This window comes from Homalodisca vitripennis, chromosome 2 (assembly GCF_021130785.1).
Source record: "Homalodisca vitripennis isolate AUS2020 chromosome 2, UT_GWSS_2.1, whole genome shotgun sequence".
NCBI classification, from domain to species: Eukaryota; Metazoa; Arthropoda; class Insecta; order Hemiptera; family Cicadellidae; genus Homalodisca; species Homalodisca vitripennis.
The window spans coordinates 101,651,892-101,677,103 of record NC_060208.1 but is presented as its reverse complement, the minus strand read 5'-3'; the positions used below and the strand labels follow the sequence as shown (position 1 = coordinate 101,677,103).

The following is a 25,212-nucleotide window of genomic DNA, read 5'->3' as shown; positions in this document are numbered from 1 at the left end:
TTTAATGAAACCCCATAGAAAAAAATCCATAGGAGTCAAATCGGGGGAACGAGGTGGCCATGCAATTGGTCCTGAACGCCCAATCCAGCGACCTGGAAAACGACCGTTTAGGAAATCCCTAACATCTGTTAGGTAGTGAGGTGGTGCTCCGTCTTGCTGGTAGTAGAAAGGGGCATCCTGTTGTTCATCTTCATCAATTTGAGGAATCAAAAAATTCTGCAACATATCAAGATAAATGATACCAGTGACAGTTTTCTCCATGAAGAAAATGGCCCGTACACTTTAAATTTACTCATCGCACAAAACACATCACTTTTGGACTGTCCTGAACATGTTCAAGGGATTCTCTTGGGTTTTCGTTCCCCCAGATTCTGCAGTTATGGGTGTTCACTTTACCACTGATATGAAAGGTATTCTCATCACTGAAGATTATTGAGTTCAGGAATGTCTCATCTTCCCCCATTTGATCCAACATTACAGCACAGAATTCTCCACGAGCAGCTTTATCTAAATCAGTGATATGTGGTACCATCGTAAGTCTGAATGGTTTTAAGTGCAAACGTCTCCGTAGCACTCGCCAAGCTGTCTTTTGTGGAATTCCAGTCTCCACAGCTGCATGCCGCGTTGATTTTTTAGCACTACGGGCAAAGGTTTCCCTGACCTGTTCGACAGTAGCATCACTAACCTGTGGGCGACCTGGCGATTTCTCATGACGAACACAACAACCTGTCTCGACAAAATTCTCGTGCCAGCTGTAAATAGAAGGCCTGCTTGGAGGATCTCTTCCGTATTCTGTGCAAAATCTACGCTGAACACTTGTAGCAGTGTTTATTTCATGATACAATAACACACAGCGAGCACGCTCCGCACCAGTGAAAGTAGCCATTTTAGTACAGACGAAGCTGGCGCTCGCAGTGGCGGTACTTGGTACTACAGCACTACAGGAGTCAAACTTGAAGTAATTTGCTACAAAATGACACATATATCAAGTCTGTAAGTAAAGTCGATAAATATCTATATAATTTAAAAGTTGTAAAGTCCTTTTAGACTCACCCGGTATTTAATTCATACAAAAATATAATGTTCTGTTGTAAAATAAAAAAAAAGTTTAAAGAATATGAATCTCAAATCAAGTATTATTTAAGAGACCACAATATTTCCTTACTTTGATTGTATACATACAGTTTTTGTGAACATTTAATTATATAATCAATTTAATACATCATTTAGCATATCAGCTGTAATTTTATTTATATAGCTAGATCAACTATAAAAAACAAGTATTGATAAACATCTAATGTTTTATATGTGTTACTTTGAATATTTTTATCAATGGTAAAGGGGGGGGTTACAACCCTCAAAATTCATCTCCTGGATACACCTATGCTCATTCATGTATTTACTTGAAAAGCACATATTTATATGATAAAACTACTTAAGAAACAATATCGGCTTCAACTTTTGTTTAGTTGTCTCCATATAATTTTCTATTTAATCTGTCTGTTAATTAAATACGAAGTATTTTTAGTTTCAGAGAGCAAGTTCAGATGAGATTCCTGTAGCAAGACGTAGAACTAATGACCAAATACCCTCTCTTCCGGACAGTTTCAGTCAACGGCATAGTTCAGGAAGGTCTGTCCGTCGTTCAAGACCATTGGTAAGTACATTAGTTTAGCTTTTCAAACACTGATTAGTATGAAATTGTGTACAGGTAGTACTTTGTCTGTTTGGTATTATTTTAAGAAATGAAGAAAAAAAGAAAATGTGGTAGTTGTAAATTACTTGTAATCAATGAAGACTACATTAAAATACAGAACCCTATTACAGTTTCAATTAACAAACTTGTTCATACATATGTTCATTGAAATGTTTATATTTTTGGTAAAAACCTAAAAGTTTTAATGGAAGTTTTGTTTAGTATTTATATATTACCTAAAACTAGCTGTTACCCGCGGCTTCGCACACAATTTTTAGAACCAAAGTACTTATAAAAAGCAATTATGATGTAATATGGTGGGAGTCCTACAAACATTTCAAAACGTAAGTAGGCATACATCAGGTAGATATTATTTAAGTTTGTGGTAAATAGTATCAGAGTTTAACTTAATTATTATATCATGTTTGCCACGTGTAGGAGCATTTCTGGTTCTAATTAATTATATACATAACGTCACAGCTGAATCTGCCTTGTAATCCTGATCAAGAAAACACAAATCTCGATTCACACAGGTTTCGGAAACTTACTTTGGTCAAAAAGCGTATATTTCCAGTCCTTGTCATATATTTCAGGTCTAAGATATTTCCAGTACCATAGTAAAGTTTGCCTTGTTGTTCTGACAAAGAAAAAATGTATATACTTACATAGGACCGAGATGCCTACTTCGGTTAAAAAGTGCCTACTTAAGACCATTTAAATTCACTTACCTACTATGTCACAGGTTAGCTTGCCGTATTGCCTCGATAAAATTTTATATACATTCGATTATATAGTTCTCGGAAATCTATTTTTGTCAAAATCGTGTTGGTATAGTTGAGTTTGCTAAGACTGAAAAGCCTATTACAACCTAGGGGGAAGTCCTACCTACTTCTTATGCACTTCCGGTATAAGGGGTAAATCCTTATTAAGGTTATGCAACATTCCAAAATAATCGTTATTAAAGTTTTGCGTTACACTTGCTTTTTGGACTGTAGCCAGGGAAAGAATGAATCGTTAAGGTATGTTAGTATTCATTTCTCTGTTTTTCCGTCAGCCATTGTAAAATGTAATATCATAATGTCAAGGAAGCCCACCTGTATAAAGTAACTTATGTGAAAATATTCATAACTTTGTTCATTAAGGTTAGTTTTATAACAGTATTTAATGCATTAGATGATTTTAATTTGTCACTGGCGCAACCTGGAGTAAAATTTATATATTAATGTTTTATTAACTATCTGCATTACACTACCGATCAAGCACTGTTTACTTATTATTGATAATGTTCAAATGTAAACAGATGTTTCAGAAAGTTTGTCGAACTATAGCTGTCAACAGATGTCAAAATAAGTTTCATTCTTATCATAACATTCAAATGTAAACAAACTAATTTTTCAATTTGAATTCGACTTTATTTGGTGAAATGAATGTGTTATGGGTGGTAAAAAGCACTCTAAATGTTAATTCAGACCAAAAGCTATACCTGTTCCAAATTTCAGCACAATCCGTATAGCAGTTTCAGCGTGATTCGAGGACAAACCTCCAAACATTCAAACATTCGAATTTATAATATTAGTGGGATTACTTTTACTCGTACCCATGGTTATTATTCTATAATTTATCTAAGCTTTTCTATGTGTAATAGGACATGTAATGAATGTCACATGAGTGGGTTAGCCCCAAGATGAGTATGGGAGATGGACCAGACTGCTTTTTTTCATTTTTCAATATCCACTTTTCCTTTTATTTAACAATTTTACCATCATCATTAGTTTCCTCCAGACAAACAATTTGTAGATATCATGGAGGTAAACTACAAAATTTATCACACAAGCATTTTTAAAATCCTTGCTTGACACGTACCTCCTAACCAAACCAAAACCTATAACCAATCCTTCACCGTTACCGCCTGTAGATTATGGAACTCCTTACCAGATCCTGTCAAACAAATTGAGAGCCGAAAACGGTTTGTGGCGGAGCTGAGACGAAAATACCTGGACCGGATGATTGGGGCGGGCGGCGGGGCTGCTCTTTGAATCGTGACTGTGTGAATGGAAGAGTGAATGGAATACTGTAAGTGTAAGTGTTATAGTTAATTAGCCTTAATTTGCTTTGTTAAGACATATTTTTAAGAGGTTAAATGTAAGAAAGGACCATACGGTCCTAATTTCGCCTCAATAAAGAAGTGTTTCTTTCTTTTTTTCTTCTTTCTTTTTCTTTTCTCCTAATACCAGTACATTTTGCAATACTTTTGGAAAAATAGCTCCAAAAAAATCAGTAGAATTTCACTTCTAGTTCTAAAAGTGAAACTTTACTGTTCAGTTCTGATCGTTTAATGAAACCACAAAGTGATAAATCACTAACCTGGTTTGTTGTAATTGCATTGGTGAAAATAAAAGTTCCAAACGCTGAATAATTATTCTTAATTTTTTAGCCATCCATCTTGTTTTGTTTTGATGGAATCTTGTTTTCCAATGGAGTTTTCTTTATTTTTGTGCTTTACTTTTTTGCCAAGTTCTGAACTTTATTCTCAGAATCTCTGGACAATTCAGCATTGCTTGCTTTGTGATAAGATAATATACAGCTTCCTTTCAAACCTTTACCAATGATGAACTTATCAGATGTGTCCTCTATGTTCGTATTGCTTCTTACTTTCTCAATATTTGTACCTACAGTAACCATTCACATCTTGTTTAACCTCGCTAAAGGAATGAGATGTTCATTCAATCCCCTTCTCTGATTAAAGAGAATATTTTCGAAACTATCTTGTTTCAGTTTTGTAGTTAAAATTTACTGAATTACATAATTTTTCATCAGATTATAGTAGATTTCAACCAATCATAGTGTTGACAATATAATGCATTTTTGAAAGACTGTTTATACACTTCATATTCCCCACTGTTCCATGTAACAAATTCTGCTCTTGCATTTTCATATCATACCAATTCAACTAACCTACAAGTCAACCAACATACATACTCCAAAATGTTCACTCAGCACTGATACTGTCTGTGGCAATGCAATACAAGAACTCAGGCTAAATAGTAAATATTACTTTGCTTCGTAATTTTTTAAACATTGACTGAGAATACAAGGCTTGAGGTAAACTCACACTAAAGAATATTTCACATTAAGACATGAACTACCTCCTAAACTGCCAACATAACATATGTGAGAGTGTGTTTACCATACAGCTAAGAGAGCAGCCCACCCCTATGGTCTGGCATATAGCAGAGGTATAATATGATGTTAGACCTTCGCTTGTTCAGTCTGGCCCACCTCCCTTGGGTCTTGGGTTAGCCCAATTGATCTATTTCTTATATGTGTCTTTTTTTATTAACAAGAGTACATTTTGAAATCATCCAGTATATAAATTTTATATATTTAAATTATTTCTTCAGCTTTTCTATATTTTTTAGGAAAGAGATCGTTACAAGTACTTGAAGAAACAGAAGAGACCTCGAGAAAAAAGAGCGGTATGGTATTAATATTTATTTGAATTAAGCCTTTACTTTTTGCACAGGCTAATCTTGAGCAAACTATTTAGGCAATTTTAGTTAGTAAATATGTAGATATGATATGATCTCAGTTTTATTTGCTGAGCATTAGAGAATTAACACTCAAAGAACTGGAAGATTTCAATTCTGTCTGTCCTTTAGACTTGAAATTTTGCATGAAGCTTCAATTCTATATAAGAAACATCCAGTCTGATCGTGTTTCATGAAGTCTTAACTGGTCTATACATATTGATACCCTATGCACAAAGCTGTCTTCAATTATTTTCACTTTTCGAGTATTAATGTTTGTAGTTGGTAAAAAATCTATCCTCCAAATATAATATGCTTATAAGTACAGTAGGTTAAAATATGCTATTTGCGCATTGTGCTACATTCTGGGCATCATCTAGTAAAATCTTAAAAGTATTTAGACTCCTAAAGTGGATTCTCTGCATTATGTCAGGATCTGGTAATCGTGCTCTCTCTAAGCCTTTTTTCAGCATGAACTTTTAATCTTTTCACTCTTCCAAGTATCTACACACTTGAAGTTTTAACTTTCTTTAAAAATAATCCCCATTTTTTGCAGAAAATACTTTTACCAACAGTAGACTATAATACCCATCACAAGGGCAAGATGGTCTAATCAATCAATAGATTGACACTTGTTGAAAAGGGTTAGCTCTATAACATGCTGCCTCAGCACCTGGAAACCTATCCAGCTAAAAACATTTTCTTAAAAAAAGTTTAAATCATTTTGCTGGAGAGATGCCCATATACTTTACAAGAATTCCTGTCAGAAATCAAAATCAAAATCAAAATCTTTTTATTGCAGCGACATTGTATATACATTGTATGGCAAACGTCAATACGGGGTTTCTAAAATTCCAAGCATTCATACACACAATACACATTCATACTTACAATTTTACAACCACGCCTCTTTCATTCTTCGCCAATGCAGCCCACTTGGCACAGCAGAGTCAGTCTTCTAATTGGGCGGTCTCCAATATGTAAATTTACCAATATGTAAATTTTATAAAGTGACCTTATTTGTTTGTTGTTATTGTAGTATGCAACTTATTTCATACTGTCTAACATTTTTTATTACAGAAATAAATTACTTCTGATTCTGAAATGAGCTATTACAGACTTGAATGAAGCCTGTTAGGGGCCACATCATGTGGTACAAGAAAATTCTCTTTCAAAAACAGTTTAATGGATCCCAAATTAAAATACAATAATAACAGGAACCAGATATACATCCTATCTAAGACTTTAAGAAATCTGTGATAGTGAAGATACAACTAAAATAGACAGAGACTTTTTTACAAAAATGTTCACTACTTGTTTTAGAATTAGTACACTAATGTCAGATTTTGATTCCAGATAGAAGACAGAACAAGGGGCAATGTAAGTTTACTTTCTATTTAAATAATTGAAATAATATTTGTTGTAAGCTAATTATTTTGGGATTTATTCTAGGGAATTGTTGGATTTTGATTATTTCTTATTATTTTTTAATTGTTTAGAAAACCAGCAGCGATATAATAGATAGATAGTGTAGACATTTCAACTACTTGTCTTTTTGAAAAATGTACTATCGAAATTATAATCATCCATATTTTGTTTTTTATCTGCTAATGCCTTAAATTTTATATTACCAAACATTTTTTTTCAATTAGGTATTCAATCTGCCTCCAATGACAAATGAAGAAGATGCCAAGAAGAAAAAAAAGAAGAAAAAGAAAAAGAAGAAATCCATTACTGATGTAAGGAGCCGTGTGAGATGTATATTTTATCATTTGTTTAACAATGATTTAATTCTGTGAAAATTATAAGTTTAATTTACTAGAATGTGTTCAATTCAGTGATAGCATTTAATAACACTAACTAGTCACAATTTACTAAACTACTGTAGCTGCATTTCTTTCTCTCATTGCTTTAAAACATTTGGGAACTATTGGTTACTTAAAATGTCTGCAAATATTACTAAAGATTAGTAAACTATTTTTTGTTTTCCACAAAAAATAACTCATACATTTTTAAAACATATTGCTTTATAAAAAATAAGTAATTTCATTGAATTTTTCAGGCCCCACCCACAATGAGAAAGATTCAAAAGAAATCAAAGAAATTTCGTATTGTAAGTATAATATTATAACAATAACTTATGTATAATTATTTTAGTGAAAATTGTTGTTATTTCTTTTAAATTAAAATTAAGGGTTTGTCATGAAACCAAATCAAGTTCAATAATACTATTGAGATATTAATACAATTGATTACATAGATATTGTCAATTGTCATTGCATCTATATAAATTATTGTGAAAATTGTATAACAAAAATGACTAAATTTACAGGAGGGTTCAAACGATGGACTTCTCTAGATTTTTGTCTTTATTACAAATATGAATTTAGAATTTTAAAAATTTTGCTGCAGTTTCCCAATATTACGGTTAACTTTAAACTTTCTTATGTAACACTTGTATTTTCTTGTTATTATCAATATAAAATAACATCTTAAATCATTTTTATTCTTGACAATTCTTTAACCTACTCATTTAGCAGATACAGCCTACTAATGTTTGTAAAATTGAAACATTTTGACTTGTTAAAGCACCATTGTGAAAGTAATTATTAATAATTAATGTCAGTACTGTTAAGTTAAGTGTCCAAAATTAGTAATAAAACCATAGTATAATAATAAATTGCCAAAATGAATATACAAATGGAATATTCAGGATATAATGACCTCATATGAACTTGTTTGTCAAGTATAATAGTCAAAATGTATTAGTATTTATTTATGTAACTTTAAGATACAGTGGAAAATATATTTTTCAGTATATGGAAAGTGAGGAGTTGGCATTGGGCAAAACCAAAGGGAAGGCTTCTCATCCAAACATTGTTGAAAATCTCTCCAAAGAGCTGGATCAGCTATTGAAAAAATCAAAGGATATAGAAGAACAGACCTCACAGACAATGGTAACCTCCATGTCACTTATTTCTGCTCTTTTTTAAAACGTGTGACGTATTTTGAGTAAACTATTGCTAAGCCTTCTTGCCCAACATAAAAGAGGAGGTTCAATCATCAGTGATGTTTGAATCCTCTGTAATACTGAAAATGTCATAATTTCTGACCACGATCACTGGGTTTCTGATTGCAGTAACCCTTTTGATCAGATTCCATTGTATTACCCATTTCTTAGAGCCTCTACTACATGAAAGATGGGAAGTGCTGATGATGATGGCTCATCTCTCCTGTCAAAACTTGAATCCAAATCTACTGTCTGCTTATTGCATCAAATTTTTAAAGTGGTATTAAACAATAATATTTCTTTCTCTTGTGTATGTTTGGTTTTCATTTCAATTACGCTTTAGTGTATTAATTTTATAATTGTGTGCCTTGGCCACAATGGACACTATCAATCGACTAAGATACATAAGTATATAACTTACCTCAAAAGTGGGTGATTATCGAAGAGAATCAACAGCAAAGTTAAGTAGTATTTACAGCATTGCAAAACATAGAAATCTTCTTTTTTTAAATATATATTAGTTTTAAAAATGTTTGAAAACTATCACAGCTGAACCTGAGAACAATAAAACTCTTAAACAATGAGACATTTCAAAATTAGAAGAAGCTTTTTACGCTTGGCCTTAACAACAGGCGTTTATCACACACCCTTATCTTGAGACGATCTCAAGGAAAAGACTATTTTGTTGTTGTTAACCCATTTAAATTTTGTTAACCTCATTTTAGTCTTACATAATTTAGCAACGTTATATTGATACTTACAGCAACCCATAATATTCTATAATACAACAGAGTTCTGGTTCCGTTATGTTGGAGTTATTGAGAGTCTATTATACATTGCAACATATGAATACAAAACTTAAATATCATTTGGTTACAAATAGCTAAATTTTTCAAATCAAAATAATCAAATAAATAAATAATTAAACAGGCAATGCAAACGTTAGTTACATCAATACAAAGAGGTAAAGTGAACATTCATTAATTATGTGATAAGTTGTGGCAAAATCATCTTTTAACCAGACATTCTGAACTAAATCAAAATAGCCTAATTAGATAAACAAGTATATGAATTTATCTTAAGATACAAACTCACTTGAGTAGTAATAGTGATGTGCTCTTAATAAAGTCATGCTTTCAAATCATCCTCATCAATAATACATTTTTAGATTTGTTTATAATCTGTTATAAATTTGAAAAGGAAAATAACAGTCTCTTAGATACAATAATAAAATATTTTAAAATGGGAGAGGATCTACCATAAAATTGCTTTTAAATCGGGTAAATTGTGATGAGGACTGAGGTTGAGAAGGATAAAGGAAGCAGGAAAAGCTATTCTTTCCATGGATTATAAGAGGCTTATTTCAGTTCTGCACACATTTGGGTTTACATTATATGTAAAAGAATAATTTTATGAAATAAGAGAGGTATTTAATCTATTAAAATTTTTCTTTCAAAGTAGTTTTATTGAAAAAAAGTAAATTTTGTGGTAGTGCCTCTTTGTTAAAAAGAAAATCTTTAGTTTGATTTTTAATCTTATAGTGGCAAATACTTTTTAATATTTACTGATAAAAGATAGTGAAAGCTGACCAATTACCTTTTTGATTAAAAGCGTTTGTATACATTTTAAAAACCAGTCTCATGTTAATTACTTAGAGAAAAAAATCATCCCAGAATCATAATTTAAAAACAATAATTTTTTTTCATTTCAGAAGATGACAACAAAAAAATCAAAATTTGTTTGGATTCCTAAAAATTGGCCGAATCCACCATCTTGGAGACCTCCCACCAGAGGCCCTGGAAAAGGGGTGAGAATACTCAAAATTAGTTTATTAAGATGTATAAACAAACTTACTTCTTATTACAAAACCAAAAGACACTAGTTTTGTAAAGAATTAAAAAAAGTATTTGTACATTTCACTACCACAGTCACATCCTTGCAAATAACGGTTGTTACAAAGTTGTGGAGATTTTGCAGTGTTAGGTTAAGTAACCTTAAAGTTAGAAAAACAAAATAAGAGCACCTCAATTACATGAAGGAAATACTTTTAGTTAGATAAACCACACAAATATATTTTATTAAAACATTTCAGTTCTTCATATATATTAACTAATCCTGTTATTCAGTCTTTGGTATTCACAAATTGCAAAGCATCTTTTTTGATGATTAACTAATCCTGTTATTCAGTCTTTGGTATTCACAAATTGCAAAGCATCTTTTTTGATGAGTTAATATCATTCAAGTGTGAGATATAGAGTAATAACAGCTGCAAACAGAAATTTTCCAAGTTTTATGACTTTTTTCCTTTGCTGATATGTTACAAAAGAACAAAAAAAGGGTCTTAAACTTTGCTCACTTTGCCTTGATGCAAGTCGTTTGTGAAAAGATCTTTGTGGCAAAGACATCAGTTACCTCTTTGGGATCAATTACTGAAGTGACTTTTGCCAAACCATGTTTCTACAACTGTCATTGCAAATAAAACTTTGAGCACAAGCTCTTGTCAAATTTTGCTTATGACCTCTTTTGGCTTCAATTCGCATCTTCAGCTAAGGACTTTGTGCTAAACAGCAGATTTCAACTGCAACACATGTCCACCTTAGGACAGGATGGTTAACACCTTTCCCTGCTATTTTGGTAAATTCAAAAATTAAACTTATGATTTGTATAGCATGCTTCAAAAATGATGAAAAAATTAAAGAACAAGTAACTTTTAAAAACCCGAGTTGCTACAGAACAGATGAAAATAACAGTGAAGAAAATCATTATATTTGTTTAGTAGCAACTCACTGACTATTGAAAAGATACATAATAATAACGACAATAATAATCTTTATTGCATAGAGATAATTAACAATTCCATTGCATGTGTCACCAGAATAAATTAAGGAAATAGATTATTTAAATTATGCTTTGTCAACATAAAAACATACAGTTCTTGTTCTATGTCAGAACCGAGGAATTTCATGTTGCTTAATGTTTTTTTTCTAATTTCAAGATTATTCATCTCAGCAGCTCATCATGAACTCATCAATAGAGTAAAATGCCTTTGACATCAGGAGGTGCTTCAGATAACCTTCGTACGTTTTTGGGTTATTGAGATGATTGATATCATCAGGGAGCCTATTGATTAGTGTGACACCAGCTTGAGATGGCGAGTGTTCAAAAGCTGTCATTCTGTTTGTTTGATTCGAAAGTTGACCCTGCCTCTTGTTTGACTCTATTTTTAATGTAAATAAACTTATTTTGTTTTTCCTTTAAATTATCTTATGTATATCTTTTCCTTCTCGTATGAAGTTTTGTTGAAACATATAGTTCAAATAGTCATATAGAAGGTCTAATAATGATTTGCCTTTCATAGTACTGCTAAACTGTACAGGTGTTTCGTGGGCGTCTTCGACCATACTCAGAGGAGATTGTAACCATTGGACCGCAGATCATGAGCGAAGAGAGTCCTGAGGTTAAGGATGCAAGACCGGTGAGTTTAATCAGTTGAGAACGAAAGTGTTCAAGAATTTTTATTTGAGCTTGTACAGAAATTAATTTGTATTTATACTACATAAATGTTAAGAATGTATAAATTAGATTGTCTGAAAAAAATCCAAAGAAACAAATGAAATTTTAAAATTGGAACATAATATTGGAAGAAATATAAAAGCAATACATCAGAGCGACAAGGTCCATAAGAGACAAACACATAGTTGGAAGCATCAGGCTTAAAGTTTGGAGACCAAGGGAAAAAAAGGGAACATTGAGTCACAAAGAGGGTAGGGATGTCCTCTAATAATACTCCATACTGAATACACAAAAATACATGTAACGTTTACAAGCACTTGTACACTATAAAAATAATGATCCTTGTTGAAAAGATTATGTATACATGTATCAATTGCATCGGATAATTCGTCATAATGCAATTACACCCAGGCAACTAAACCTGTCATCAATTATCTTAACAACAATAAGGATGGATAACAACAATTATCTTTCATTTTCAGATGGCTGTAGATGAATCCAGCACCTTATTTAATGTAAGTACTTTTTAGTATATTAATTTATTGCATTAGTGTAGTATTTATAGTTTATAACCCTCTGATATAAAGTAAAACTGAGAAAACTACAAGTGAATGTAAGAACTGCAAGAGCCCAGAGACAGAGAAAGATGGGGATGGGCCATTTCACCCCCAAGACAGAATAAATAATGAGACTTTACAAATCATTAAATTAATTGCATAAATTTGTGTATTATCTTAAATTCATTCTCTAAACTTGAGAATAACAAAGAATGGAGATAAATTTGAAAACATATAATTTAAAATGACTATAGCTGCAACATGTCATTTATTTTGTTAACTAACCACTAATATTAGATTCTCAAATACTACTCATGAAATATCAATAATTCTGTTAATGCTAATAAAAATACAGGTATGTTTTAAACCTGAGAGCTTCAAAATCAGATTTCATTAAAACTGGTTTGTTATTTTGTACTTTAAAATCAATAAACTTCCAATGATTTCTAGTGGAAGGAATTTGACCACCCTCTTACCTCAGGGAAGGAAAAGCTAGTGTTCAAGCCACCTCCTGAGGACTGGCCAGAACCCACCCATCCAGCAGATGGGGTTTACGATTGGCATAAGTCACAGGTATGTATGTGCTAATGATTTTCATCTTACCCTTTCCTGTAATATGTGAGATTAAGAAATTGTGCATAACCTATTAGTCTTATCTTCAGTATAGGATTATATGCAGTCATCCAGAAACATTTTTAACTCACAACTGAAGACAGTGAATGTTGCTACTATATATTTTATAGAAATAAGTATTGTCACTGTCCATGAATTCTGAGGAGGAGTATTAGCAACAGAAAACCAAATCAGTAGAACTTTTTTAATACAGTTGTGTCTTGTACAAGTACTGTGTGTTGTCAAAGGATTACCGCACCAGAATAAATAAGTCAGGAAATATTGGAGGAGGATTGAGGTTAAGAATAGATACATAACCGTGAGTAACACTAAAATTGAATATAATAACAAACAGACTTGGAGATAAAGCAGGTCACTTATATTCCATACATCACATCTAGCCAATCAGTCTATACTCTCAAATAGGAGCACTATCAGTATTAATTGAACCATTCTGATCTGGATCTGATTCTGACCATATTTGACAAAGTAGGCTACCACCATACTAAGCCATAAGAGGTCTATTTTGTCAAGCAGGGAGAAATAAACTGGACTACTATGGTTTTGAGAAGATGGCACTCTCCACCATTAATATTACTCTCTAATCTATCCCCTTACTGATATCTTCAATAAATCTTTGAACGAAGGACACTTTCCCTCAGCACTGAAAATATCAAAAATCTATCCTAAATTTAAGGCTGGCAGTAAATCAGAATTAAGTAATTACAGACCCATTTCATTACTACCGTCTCAAAACTTTGTGAGAAAATTGTTCTCGTCAGGCTATTAGAACATAGCAGGTTGAACAACCTGTTAAGCAGCTCTCAGCATGGCTTCGTCAATGGCAAGTCAACAACTACAGCAATGATTAGCTTGATAGAATCAGTGACTGACAGCATAGAAAAAGGCAACCTGACTACAGCTATCTTCTTGGATTTGAGCAAGGCTTTCGACTGCCTGGGTCATGACCTCATACAGAAGAAACTAAAAGCACTTGGTGTAACAGAAACAGCTCTGAAATGGTTTGAAAGTTACCTCAAAGACAGAAGTCAAATAGTCAAACTAAAGTCTACTGAAAAAGGGTTGACTAAAGCATTCCGATCACAACCCCATCCTATACATAGAGGTGTCCCACAGGATCCGTGCTGGGTCCAGTGCTTTTTATTCTTTTTACTAATGACCTTCCAGAATACTTACATGAATATACTAAAACTTTGATGTACGCTGACGATACAACCTTAATCCTTGACAACAATACACCTGAAAACCTTAGTGTAAATGCTTTTATTGCGGTCAACATGGCATATCAATATTGTGATGGAAATGACTTAGTGGTTAACCCCTCTAAAACTACCCAATTAGGGTTTGGGAGAAGAACAGGACAAATTAATTGCTCACCAGAAGTTAACTTGGTTGAACAAACCAAATTCCTCGGAATTACAATTGACTCAAGCTTATCCTGGACACCCCATATTGACCAGCTATGCAATAGACTAAACTCAAGCCTATATGCACTCAAACAGGTTAAAGAAATTGGTGATCTGACTACAGCACGTACCGCCTATTTTGCTCTATTTGAGGCACATATAAGATACGGTCTAGCTGTATGGGGAGGGACATCAAATGCTAACATGACCAGAATTCTAATCCTTCAAAAAAAAGCAATAAGAATCCTTGCAAACCTTTATTTCCGGGAAAGCTGCAGAGAGGTCTTTGCAACATTAAAGATCTTGACCATGACCGCTCTCTACATACGAGAAGTTATTTTATATGTTGACAGAGAAAACCTATCAAGGCTTGAAGACCTGCACTACTACAACACCCGCAACTCAACTATGTATCCACTACCCATTCACCACTTAGCACAGTATGAAAAAAACCATCCTACATAGGAAGAAAGCTGAGCAACTGTCTATTGATAGAAATAAGAACGAAGAAGGGGAAGCAGCTAAAGACTGAACTCCATAAACTGCTCTCACACCAGGCCATCTTACACACTTGAAGAATTTTACCAAATGACCAATCCTGGACATTGATATTCTACTCTAAATGTTTTATGTCACCAATTAGGTTTATTAATTTTGACACTATCTCTGTACTTGATGTATATGAATAAAGAACATTTTGACATTGTATGTTTACTAATTTACCATTTATCGTATTTTAGTACTTTTTGAAATAATATTTCATGATTTTTTTCAGTTTAAGAGAGGTCCAAAAGTAAGAAGACCCCTCTATGTAACCTTTCCTCCTCGAATGAGCAGCAATCAGAAACATTACTCCGTGAGTACATTTCAATCTTGAATATGTATATTGTATAACATTATCTCTAAAATATGTTTCATTTAAATCTATAACATTACAATTAGGTAATTTCTTCAATCATTCCTCTCAAAAGGACCCCAGAAGATTTTCATTAACAATGTCATTCATCAGATGATAACTGTTGCACAATCTTAGGACTAATCTATCTATCTACCCTGTACATACAAGTACATACCTGCACCACATCCTCCTCCATCCAAACCAAGTAATTCATATGCTCCGCCATGAAACATTGATTCCCCTCAACCAACTAAACAAATTCATGATTCAGACTACCTGCCTTTAAGACGAACTACAAGAAATAGATATCTTCTAAAATACCTAGAAGACTATCAAGGAGAGGTGAATAATTAATTAATACAAACTATCATATGCTTAGATCACATGTGTTCTGTCAATTTTATTATTCTGTATTGTTCAACTGTATTAATTTTTTAAGGTTTGTTTTGAGATGATTGAAATCCTATATTCTGTTATTTTATTAACTGGGTTTTATTTTTCATTACAGTGTTCTCATTGTCATATCAGGTGCACAATTGAGTGCAATACGATGTTTTAGACGTGATCCCAAATCAAGGTGGAGCAACTGAGGTTTCTACAGATAACCTAGCTCTATGGTGGGAAGAGATGATTCAATCCGAATGTTGTGTTTAGCTCCATTTAACCTTCGAACTTATTGCAGTGTCTAAAATCTGACACTCTCACTGACTTGAAGTGTAAAATTCATCATCTTTTTTTTTATTATACTATAGTTGTTTTACACTAAGTTACAGTCTAGTTTATCATTTTCATTTTGAACAAAATATCTTTTTATAAATAAATGGCTCCTTTCCTCTATGTTTATTTTCAGCATATATATTCCTAACATTAAAAATATGTTTAATATTTTCAATTATTTCTTAAGTTGCGTTAAAAGCCTTTGTTTTAGATACATTGTTTAATAAATCCAAATCATATCTTAGTAAATGGTTGTAAATATTTGCTTTTATCCTAGTCATTTTTATTTCAGACTCCTTGGGCCTGGGCTAAAGCTGCTGACGTAAGAATTATGTAAATTTAAACAAAGATTAAAATTTTATCTCTAATATTAGTGTTAATACATTCTCATTTGTACATCATGTAAATAAGTTGTAATTGAGTGATGGTTATAAACAAACTGTAATCTGTTGAAATAATCTATTATAAAACTTATCTGTTGTAATAAAGTGTCCTTTTATAATTTGGTCCCATTTAGTATTGAATTTACTTTTCTACATACAAATAAAATAGCTGTGTAATAACCTGGAATATCAGACAAAATTTGAAGACCAGTAACACAAAACATTTGCACTATTTTGTTGACTGATCATCTAAAAATTCAGATAACTTTTATAATGATTGTCCCATCATAATAATTTGTACATTCAACTATGAAGACTTTATAAAATATTATTGATGGAGCTAATGTTAATACACCAATAGCAATTGAGACAGGACTTTCAAAAACTAAAACAATAACAGGCCCAGGCCCAGGCTCATTCTTGAGACATTTTAGGTATTACTCCAAAAGGGTGCTTAATAACTCCTCAAATTACTTCTATTAAAACAATTTGCTCAATCAGGTTGGGTGACATAAGTCTGCATTATCTTTCTTCTGATTTAGTGGCCTATAGAACCCTTTCTGTATATGAAGAGAAACATGTAAACCTACCAGGCAGATATCATCTTTCAGTATGTTCAGTGTTTACTTTGGTCAGTTCAATCTTAGACCATTATAAGAAAAAGGTGGCGTTGGTATCATCATGCTATAAGTATCTCTGTAAGGACAATCTGCCCACCAAATTTGCCCATCTGAAACAATCTTATAAATAATAATAAATAATTCAACCACCCCAAGTTCCTAATCTATCAATTTTTACATACCTCCAACCAATCATCGATCTCTTGTGTCTCTCAAACACTATTCTTGCCAGTTTTCCATGCAGAGGCAGTTTTATAGTAGAGAGTAGTAACTAAGAGAGCGATTGTGAAATTGTAGACCTTATGAATAATATGGAAGGATAACATTCAGTTATCAATCTAAGAGCATTCATAGATACAGTATACACTGCTTTGATACAGTATACGCATTATGATTGCACTTGGTGAAATTGACAGAGATTATAATTAAAATAGCTTCACTACCATTACAGAATACAGAAAGCTTTATTCTTAAACATCAAATTTAGAACAGGTGTCAAATACAAAATAATTACATTATATACATTATAACTCAACATAGCTCCATCTTCAAGCTTTAAGCATACTGAGAGTGTCATAGGTACCAAATCCCTAACAGGTCACACAGTGGAGGCTAGATTATGTAAGTTCTATTATTAAATATACTTGTATAAAAAAGGTATGCTTTAATAAAAAACCAAAACCGTAAACAAAATTATTGTAATGATCAACTAACAATAATTTTGATCAATACAAAATTATTATTAGATGATCAATTTTGTAACGTTCTCTAAGACTCACTTTGTTTTTGAAGTAATGGTGGGTTATAACATTTTTCAATTTCAAGACAGCATAATAACACATGTATATTATTCAATTTCTATTACAATTTTGTACAATTTGGAACAATTTTTTCTTGTGATATAAAACTTTTATTTATTTTCAGGAGCAGATTGCAATGTTTCGTCGCAATGATATGTGGCAGGTGAGAGAACTTTTTCATCAAAAAAGTCATGCAAGAGAAAACATTTTTATATCTAATAATATTTTAATAATACACACCCAGTGGCAGCATTTCAAGAATTTAGCTGAGTGAGAGAGCAAATCCTTAATTTAATTCTTCATTGTATGAAGGGGGATGGATTACTCTTTTTTAGAATTATTTATAAATGCACGGAGTGTTTCAAGTACATGGACAAAACCCAGGTGGCAGTAACACACACCTAAACCATATCTTACCGACACTGATTTGCTGAGCATTATCAAAGCCTAACTTTCCTCAGGATATCTCGATAACAGGTTGAGCTAACCACTCAGGTGGTTGGCAAAATCCTCTTCTGTCTATCTGTATTCGACATATATATATACATAGTTCATTTACAGGTTTATAATAACAAGAGATTTTGACGAAGCAATGAAATTCATCATTCTAAACCATGTCTGGTTAAATCACATATGGTGGGTAACCTGTGGTTCATGATTCCCACATGGGGCTATGATTTATATTTTCTTCTTCGTTTATGGGTGCTAGTTGGGTACCACATCAAAAGGAGCACTAGTCATGGTACCTTGTTTTATGGCTGAGGGTTTATACTGCAGTATTCTTATCAAAATATCAGCCGTAAAAATAAATTCATGTGGTTATTCATTATTTACATTACTTATAGTTCTTGTTGTTTATAAGTTACAACTGTTAACATGCCATAATATTTACTCATGTCTTGGAAAAAGTATTTGGCTGGGCCCCATCATATCCCGCTACCGTGCTATCAAATAGACGTGTGGAGAGATCCCGGTAAAATTGTCTGAAAAAACCAGTCTGAGTACGGGTCTGCATGGAACCAGACAAAAGGAATGGTTAATGAAAAAACATATGTTATAGTACAAAACTGTAGGTTGTCATGGACATATCAACTAATATAATAGATAATATCAATTATTCTGAATTTTATACGTTTGGTGCTTAGTATTTCAGACATAATTTCTAACATTTCAATGTTAATATCTATTGATATAGATACAATAGTTTCATGTTGTCCTTGTATTAAGCGAAATATATAGATTTATATTATATTAATATTATAACTGCATCATATCATTTTATAAATTATTGTTATCGTCACATTGCATATTACATTTCTTTTTCACAAAAAAATCAAATAATATAAAGAAAAAAATGTTACATGTTAAAATTATAATTGTTAATGAAATCATCCACATATTCCAAATAAACAGTTTTTCAAGTTTTTCTTATCAGATAAAAATATTATAACCAGCCAATTACTAAATAAATTGTTGTTTTTTCAGACAAAGCCTTATGTAAGACCAACACTGCCTACTTTAGGACCTGTAAGTATTATTTTTTAAACTTCATTCGTGTTATTTCAGTATTTATGTTTTTAAAACACTTTATTTTACTGTTTGCATCAAACTCAATGGATACTTACAAATAGAATTGTTTTTAATTTTCAATTACTGCAGCCATTTTATTATAACAACATTAGTTTTATAGCCTTACAGGATCAAGCAATTAAATTTCTTACTAAAATTTGTAGTAACATTGTTGAACAGAAACTTCACTTATGTCAATTACACACAAGCCTCTGCAAACCATATTGGGCTTATGGCATTCTTCTTTCCTGTTGAACAACTGATCTGTTTTAAAGTTCAATGAGCATAAGGCCAAAGCTAAATGCTATAGTCTCAGTGCTACAAACATAATCTTGACATTTTATGTGCACACTATGATTTTGAGTACACACATCAACTAACTCAGCTGTTCTCTACCATCAAGAGTAATGGAATTCTGAGCTCAAGAAATTTCCCAAATAATTGTCCCAATCAACGTGATATGAACATGGCTGTTACAACCAAGAAGGAACTGATCCACTCGCCCTCAATCCCAAACCCACCATCTAGAAAAAATCCATAATAAGGCAAACAAAATAGATTTCTATGGATTGATTTGCATTACACAAACAATGCAATAAAACCTAAAGCATCTCACCTCCTACTTCAAACAGAGTTGAACTCCATTCATAGAGTCTTGTCTCATGCTCTCGAAATACACTCTTAACACTGCCAATTGATAGTAATGGTAAAATGGCTCAAGTGTAAAAGGTTTAACAGAAAGATTTATTCATAATGCTTGAAATAAGTTCATGGAATAAAAAGATTTTGATTCCGACTATCAAAACAAACTCTTTTCACGATAACAATTTTGAAGGATAAAAATATAAGAAGATTAAACAATTCATAAATAATTAATTCTATTTTTAATGAGAGAAATAATTGAAAATTATCCCAAAAATATTATTCACTTATATATTCTGTGCACATCAAACCACAGAGAATATTCACTTTTTCAATGATTTTTGTCTTTGTAACATAACAAATTTATTAGAAAAACTGATCGGAAATTAATTTAAATACAGTCAAATTAATAGTTGATTCATTATTTAATGGTTTATTATTTATAGCTACCGAGTACATGGCCTACAATCGGTACCAAACGGATCTTCTCCTTACCACCACAGAACAAGGTACGAATGAACCTCAAAATATTATACGAGTATAATTCTATTAATTGCATGGTGAAGAATATGCTTAATCCATATAAATTTAAAACTAATTTATTTTGTAATAAAATTAAGAGTAAAATGACTGACTATTTATACACCTTCAAAAAAAGTTAAGTACACTAATTAGTTAATAAAAATTATATATTTACTTAAGTGAAGAATTAAAATTGACGATTTTTACTTTTATTAATCAATTATCTTCCTGTACATGGAATAGTCACTCATTTTTTCCTGCAATCCTTTAAATTTTCAGTTTTGCCTCTAAAACACTAATTGTACTGTATTTGTAAAAAATTAAACTTTTTTCTTTGATTGGGATAGTTTTTCATAGGAACAAATGGAAATTTATATCATACAAATAATGAAATACTAGAAGTAAAAATAAAATTGTGCATACATTATATTGATTTATAATTATTTGTTTATTTAGTAAAAATACCATAAATAATCAACTGGACCTCTTAGTAAATGAGCAAGAGGTTATTTGATTTTTTGGGGCACCAACAATATTTTAAGTCATATATAAAAAAGAGTGCAGGTGGTCAACTGAACCTGAGTATATGAGTATTCAAACATCAATACCCTACATCTTCACGTCTAGTTATACTTAAATTTCACACACTTATTCATACTAGTTCACAGTCTATGGATGTGGTTTTACTTTTAAATATATGAATGCCTCTTCATGAACTCCTCAAAATAACAAAAGACAGCTCATGATGAGCCATATGCTTGAAAAGTAGTGTTTATAAGAAGAAGACACACTTCACTGTTTGACGAATAATATTCTTAGCTGTATCAGTGCTTTATTTCTACACCTATCATAAAGTATTCAAGACAGAGCCCCTTCACCTATCGGTATTTGGAAATTGGCTAAGGTTAATCTTTCCCAAAACAGGATTGTCAGTTCTTGTTTATATGTGATATGAAATTTAAATATCATGTATTTATTAGTGATTTAAATGTTATTTTGTGATACAGGTACTCTGATTCATGATCCCAAGTGAACACAATGAAACCCTTGTCCCACCCGTGGCTTTGGTAAACATTACTGAAAAGAGTTTGAAGAATTTTTGTTATTATAACTTTTTCAGGCCAATGAAGCTAAGAAAAAATTGCTGACAAAAGACAGGATTAAGGATTATAAATCACAGCTTCTCACAGCTCAGAAGTGCAGACATAATAGGAATGAATTCTAAAACCCTTATGTTACTTATTATATGTTACCCTTAGCATATTACCCATTTCCCTACAGTATAACAAAGACATGATCAACATACATTTTTGTGACAAACATAAGATAAGTAATGGTCACTGAAAAATGATTCTGTCTTTAGAATTTCTTTAACACCACTGATTGTCTACTTTTGATCATCACTTAAAAACACAAATTGATCACAAAAAGACTTATCATTACACAAGAGATATTTACCAATGATCATCAGGTCTACTACAAAAAGGTAATCAAATCCTGTTGATAATAATAAACATCACATGGGATGTATAATATATCTTGATTGTCACAATATTCCTAACCTAACACTCCTAAGATGTCTTGGAACAAAATTTTAAACCAGAAAGAACCATCAGTAGCTTACATGGCACTCAATTTATTATATGCTCCTGGCAAGTCTGTTTAATCGTTTAGAAATACTTTCATTTCTTATTTCTCAATCCTAGTTCTGAAACCCAAATTGAGAATTATCCCATCCTCTGTCTCATTTGTTTTACCCACAGGTCCAAGCAGATATTGACATTAACAGGTTGTACTACAACCAAGGTCAGAGATCAGGGAAGAGATGTGCCAAGGTAGAACAAATACAAGAAAAAGGGGAACTTCATTTGTTTTCGAAGAAGCAAGGACAAGTGGTCAGTTAAAATGAAATCAAGTGAGGATTCCATGGACCAGATATCTGGGTTGTTGGCTGGGCGTTGTCTAAGCCTGTCACTTAAGGGGCTGGAAAAATTTAATTTCTGTCTAGCTGTCTGTAATCAAATGAATGTGCCAGTTATGATTTGATTACTCTAGAATGAAATAACCAATAAATTTTACATTTTGCATGAAGCTTCACTTCTGTGTAAGCAACATCGAATTTGATGATGGTGCATGTCACTCTATGGAGTTTGGCTGAAGTTTAGCAAATGAAAACAAGTGATGACATTGGTCTTATGGGTGACTAATTGCTATGAGAAAAGCACAGAATAGATTTGTAAAAAACTGAGTACAAACATATGACATTTTGACATGTAACACAGTATTACATATAGTCTAACTATTTGTAAGATACCTGGAGAATTATTTCACTTGTAAAATTTAAATGTTGCATGAAACTTCATTCCTACATAGACAAGAATGATTTTTATGATGGTGCATGATAAGTGCCATTGAAGCCTATCACTCAGTAGGCTAGCTCAATTTCTCTTCTGTAGGAAGGATGTAAAAATTTCTTTTCTGTATGATTGTCTGACTGTCCACAGGACATCTCAAATAAGAAATGAGCTACAGACTTGCATGCAACCTCAGCGAAGCTTGTTATACAATACGTGATGTACTAATACCTTGTTTTAGCGGGACCTGTGGATTTATGGCTAAGAAAGGTTAGGGCGGTATGGGAACACTGGGAACTGCATTCTCATCCTATTCCCTTGCTAGGATTCCACAAAAGCAGAGTGTTACAAACCCTCTTGCAACCTTTCTTCTTTTGCTGAAGACAAGATATCCTAATAATACTATAAATATGAAAGAGCCTTTGTGTTTTTTTTGTTTCCACATGTAAACAACTCAACCGATTGCACCAAAATTTTACATTGACATTCTTTGCTGAAGACAAGATATCCTAATAATACTATAAATATGAAAGAGCCTTTGTGTTTTTTTGTTTCCACATGTAAACAACTCAACCGATTGCACCAAAATTTTACATTGACATTCTTACAGTTCCTGGGATGAATATAGAACTATTCTGATTTTAAAAATCCCTCCGGGTTACACCCCACTGGTCATTGGAGTAACAAAAAATGCCATCTTGGTCTTTAAAGTTGTGTAATATTAATTGAACTAACCTGTCAAATGTAATCAACTGTTATGTGTAAACATTGCTTTTTTTCTATTTGTTTACATTTATAGTGAGTATATTATCTAAAGAGTATATTTTTTATTAATATTTAGGAACATAGATTTCAGCAATTAGGTAAGTACTAATTAATCTACCTTAGAAAATGCCCTATACTTAAGAAGGTCAGAATTTGACTTTTCCTTACACAAGAACTATGTCAGATGAAATTTCGCTAGACAATTTGAACTAATGTACCAATTTCAGCTCGTAAGTTTTCTAAAATATCAAAAACAATTTACTATAAATATAAAGACATATAACTTAAAACCCATCTTATTTCTCTTTTGACAGAAGTAGACTTCTGTGATCTGTAATATATATTTTCTTGATCGGAAAACAAAATAAACTATGAAACAAAACACACTAAGAACAAAGTAAATTATAATGGCCATAATTATAAACTTTTTGATATATTTTCTTGGTGTCAACAAAGCAAACTCAACATTAGCGTCGGAAATATAATTAACTCAAACCAGAAGTGTTCATGCAGGTGCAAAACCTATGAAATAGTGTGCGAAACCGCAGGTAACTGCTAGTTTCTAATAAATACAGGTCAGAAATGCTGTTTATATGTGTGTTTATTCATGAATAAAATATTCATCTAATATAAAAGCAAATAAAGAAAAAAAATATATAGCTAAAATATTTTAAACTTTTAGTACCATATTTTGTCTGTTAGGGTAAGCAGAATAATAACTTGAACAGTTCATTTTACTGTTTGAATAAACATGAATCCTGTGGAAATTTTGTTTAAATGAACCATGCAGATTTACAATACAACACAGTCGTGGTTTATTAGGAATATTGAAGTAAGACAGTGTGTAAGCAATTCTACTCCATAATCACTAGAATTCACAAACACATGTATACTTTAACCTCTGCTTTATTCCAATAAATTTTGGTTATTGCGGAAATTAATTGGCAATATGGGTTAAGAAGTAGGGCCCCCTTGGTAAGTAAGAAAGGGGAGGTAGCCTGTTGAACCTGAAACACAATTTTATGACATATAAAATTCATCATTACAAACTTTAAGTACAATAAAGTGTAGTCTAGCATGAAGTGTTCAAGACAAAAGCCCCTTTACTTATTGGCTATGGGATATGGAAGCGATCTAAGGTAAATTTTTTTCCCAAATCATAGCATTCTAGTCTCTCGCTCATGACTCATCTGATTGTTAGTCTCCTTGATAATAAGTAAAATCTATCATGTATATAAAATGTAACTTTAATTTTATTGTATATATTGATGATTTAAATTTCAGCATTTGCATTTCAGATACCATTGTTTCACAAAAGTGAACACAATGAAACCAGCCTTCGCCTTATTTAAATAATTGTAAATGTGCATGTAATATATCTATGATATTTGGGGTACCTTTTGTTTGGATGATTCTGGTGGAAGGGGGTGTGAATGATCACATGCTATTTGCAGCCCTGACCAGAAGCACATAATAGTTCTGCAGCAAACTGTTAATAAAGTGAGAACTCTTTCCTGGTACTTTCTTAGGCATAAGAACCACGGATATTTTTACATTGGTCAATGCAGTCAATGTCACAGATGAGGAAGTTTGTATCCTG

The 25,212-nt window shown here is 32.1% G+C and overlaps 2 protein-coding genes across 6 annotated transcripts in view; one reads left to right on the top strand and one right to left on the bottom strand.

Annotated features, from left to right (window-relative positions):
* Positions 1 to 9,073, bottom strand: part of LOC124354469 — a 36,207-nt gene extending 27,134 nt beyond the window's left edge. Inside the window, exon 1 of one of the 2 annotated variants that reach the window (XM_046804944.1) lies at positions 8,995 to 9,073. The gene's annotated coding sequence lies outside the window, so the exon portion shown is untranslated. Of the gene's footprint in view, positions 1 to 8,654; positions 8,775 to 8,994 lie in introns of those variants that run through there. The other variant, XM_046804943.1, reaches the window with a different exon arrangement.
* Positions 1 to 25,212, top strand: part of LOC124354468 — a 44,671-nt gene that overhangs the window by 8,439 nt on the left and 11,020 nt on the right. The window contains exons 5-20 of one of the 4 annotated variants that reach the window (XM_046804938.1): positions 1,529 to 1,657; positions 5,116 to 5,172; positions 6,580 to 6,603; positions 6,876 to 6,962; positions 7,286 to 7,336; positions 8,040 to 8,180; positions 9,948 to 10,040; positions 11,610 to 11,708; positions 12,229 to 12,261; positions 12,754 to 12,876; positions 15,118 to 15,198; positions 16,250 to 16,279; positions 17,885 to 17,923; positions 19,246 to 19,287; positions 20,418 to 20,480; positions 22,257 to 22,388. In XM_046804938.1, the coding sequence (XP_046660894.1) occupies positions 1,529 to 1,657; positions 5,116 to 5,172; positions 6,580 to 6,603; positions 6,876 to 6,962; positions 7,286 to 7,336; positions 8,040 to 8,180; positions 9,948 to 10,040; positions 11,610 to 11,708; positions 12,229 to 12,261; positions 12,754 to 12,876; positions 15,118 to 15,198; positions 16,250 to 16,279; positions 17,885 to 17,923; positions 19,246 to 19,287; positions 20,418 to 20,480; positions 22,257 to 22,388 (1,224 nt within the window). Of the gene's footprint in view, positions 1 to 1,528; positions 1,658 to 5,115; positions 5,173 to 6,579; positions 6,604 to 6,875; positions 6,963 to 7,285; positions 7,337 to 8,039; positions 8,181 to 9,944; positions 10,041 to 11,609; positions 11,709 to 12,228; positions 12,262 to 12,753; positions 12,877 to 15,117; positions 15,199 to 16,249; positions 16,280 to 17,884; positions 17,924 to 19,245; positions 19,288 to 20,417; positions 20,481 to 22,256; positions 22,389 to 25,212 lie in introns of all 4 variants that reach the window. The other 3 variants (XM_046804937.1, XM_046804940.1, XM_046804941.1) reach the window with 3 other exon arrangements.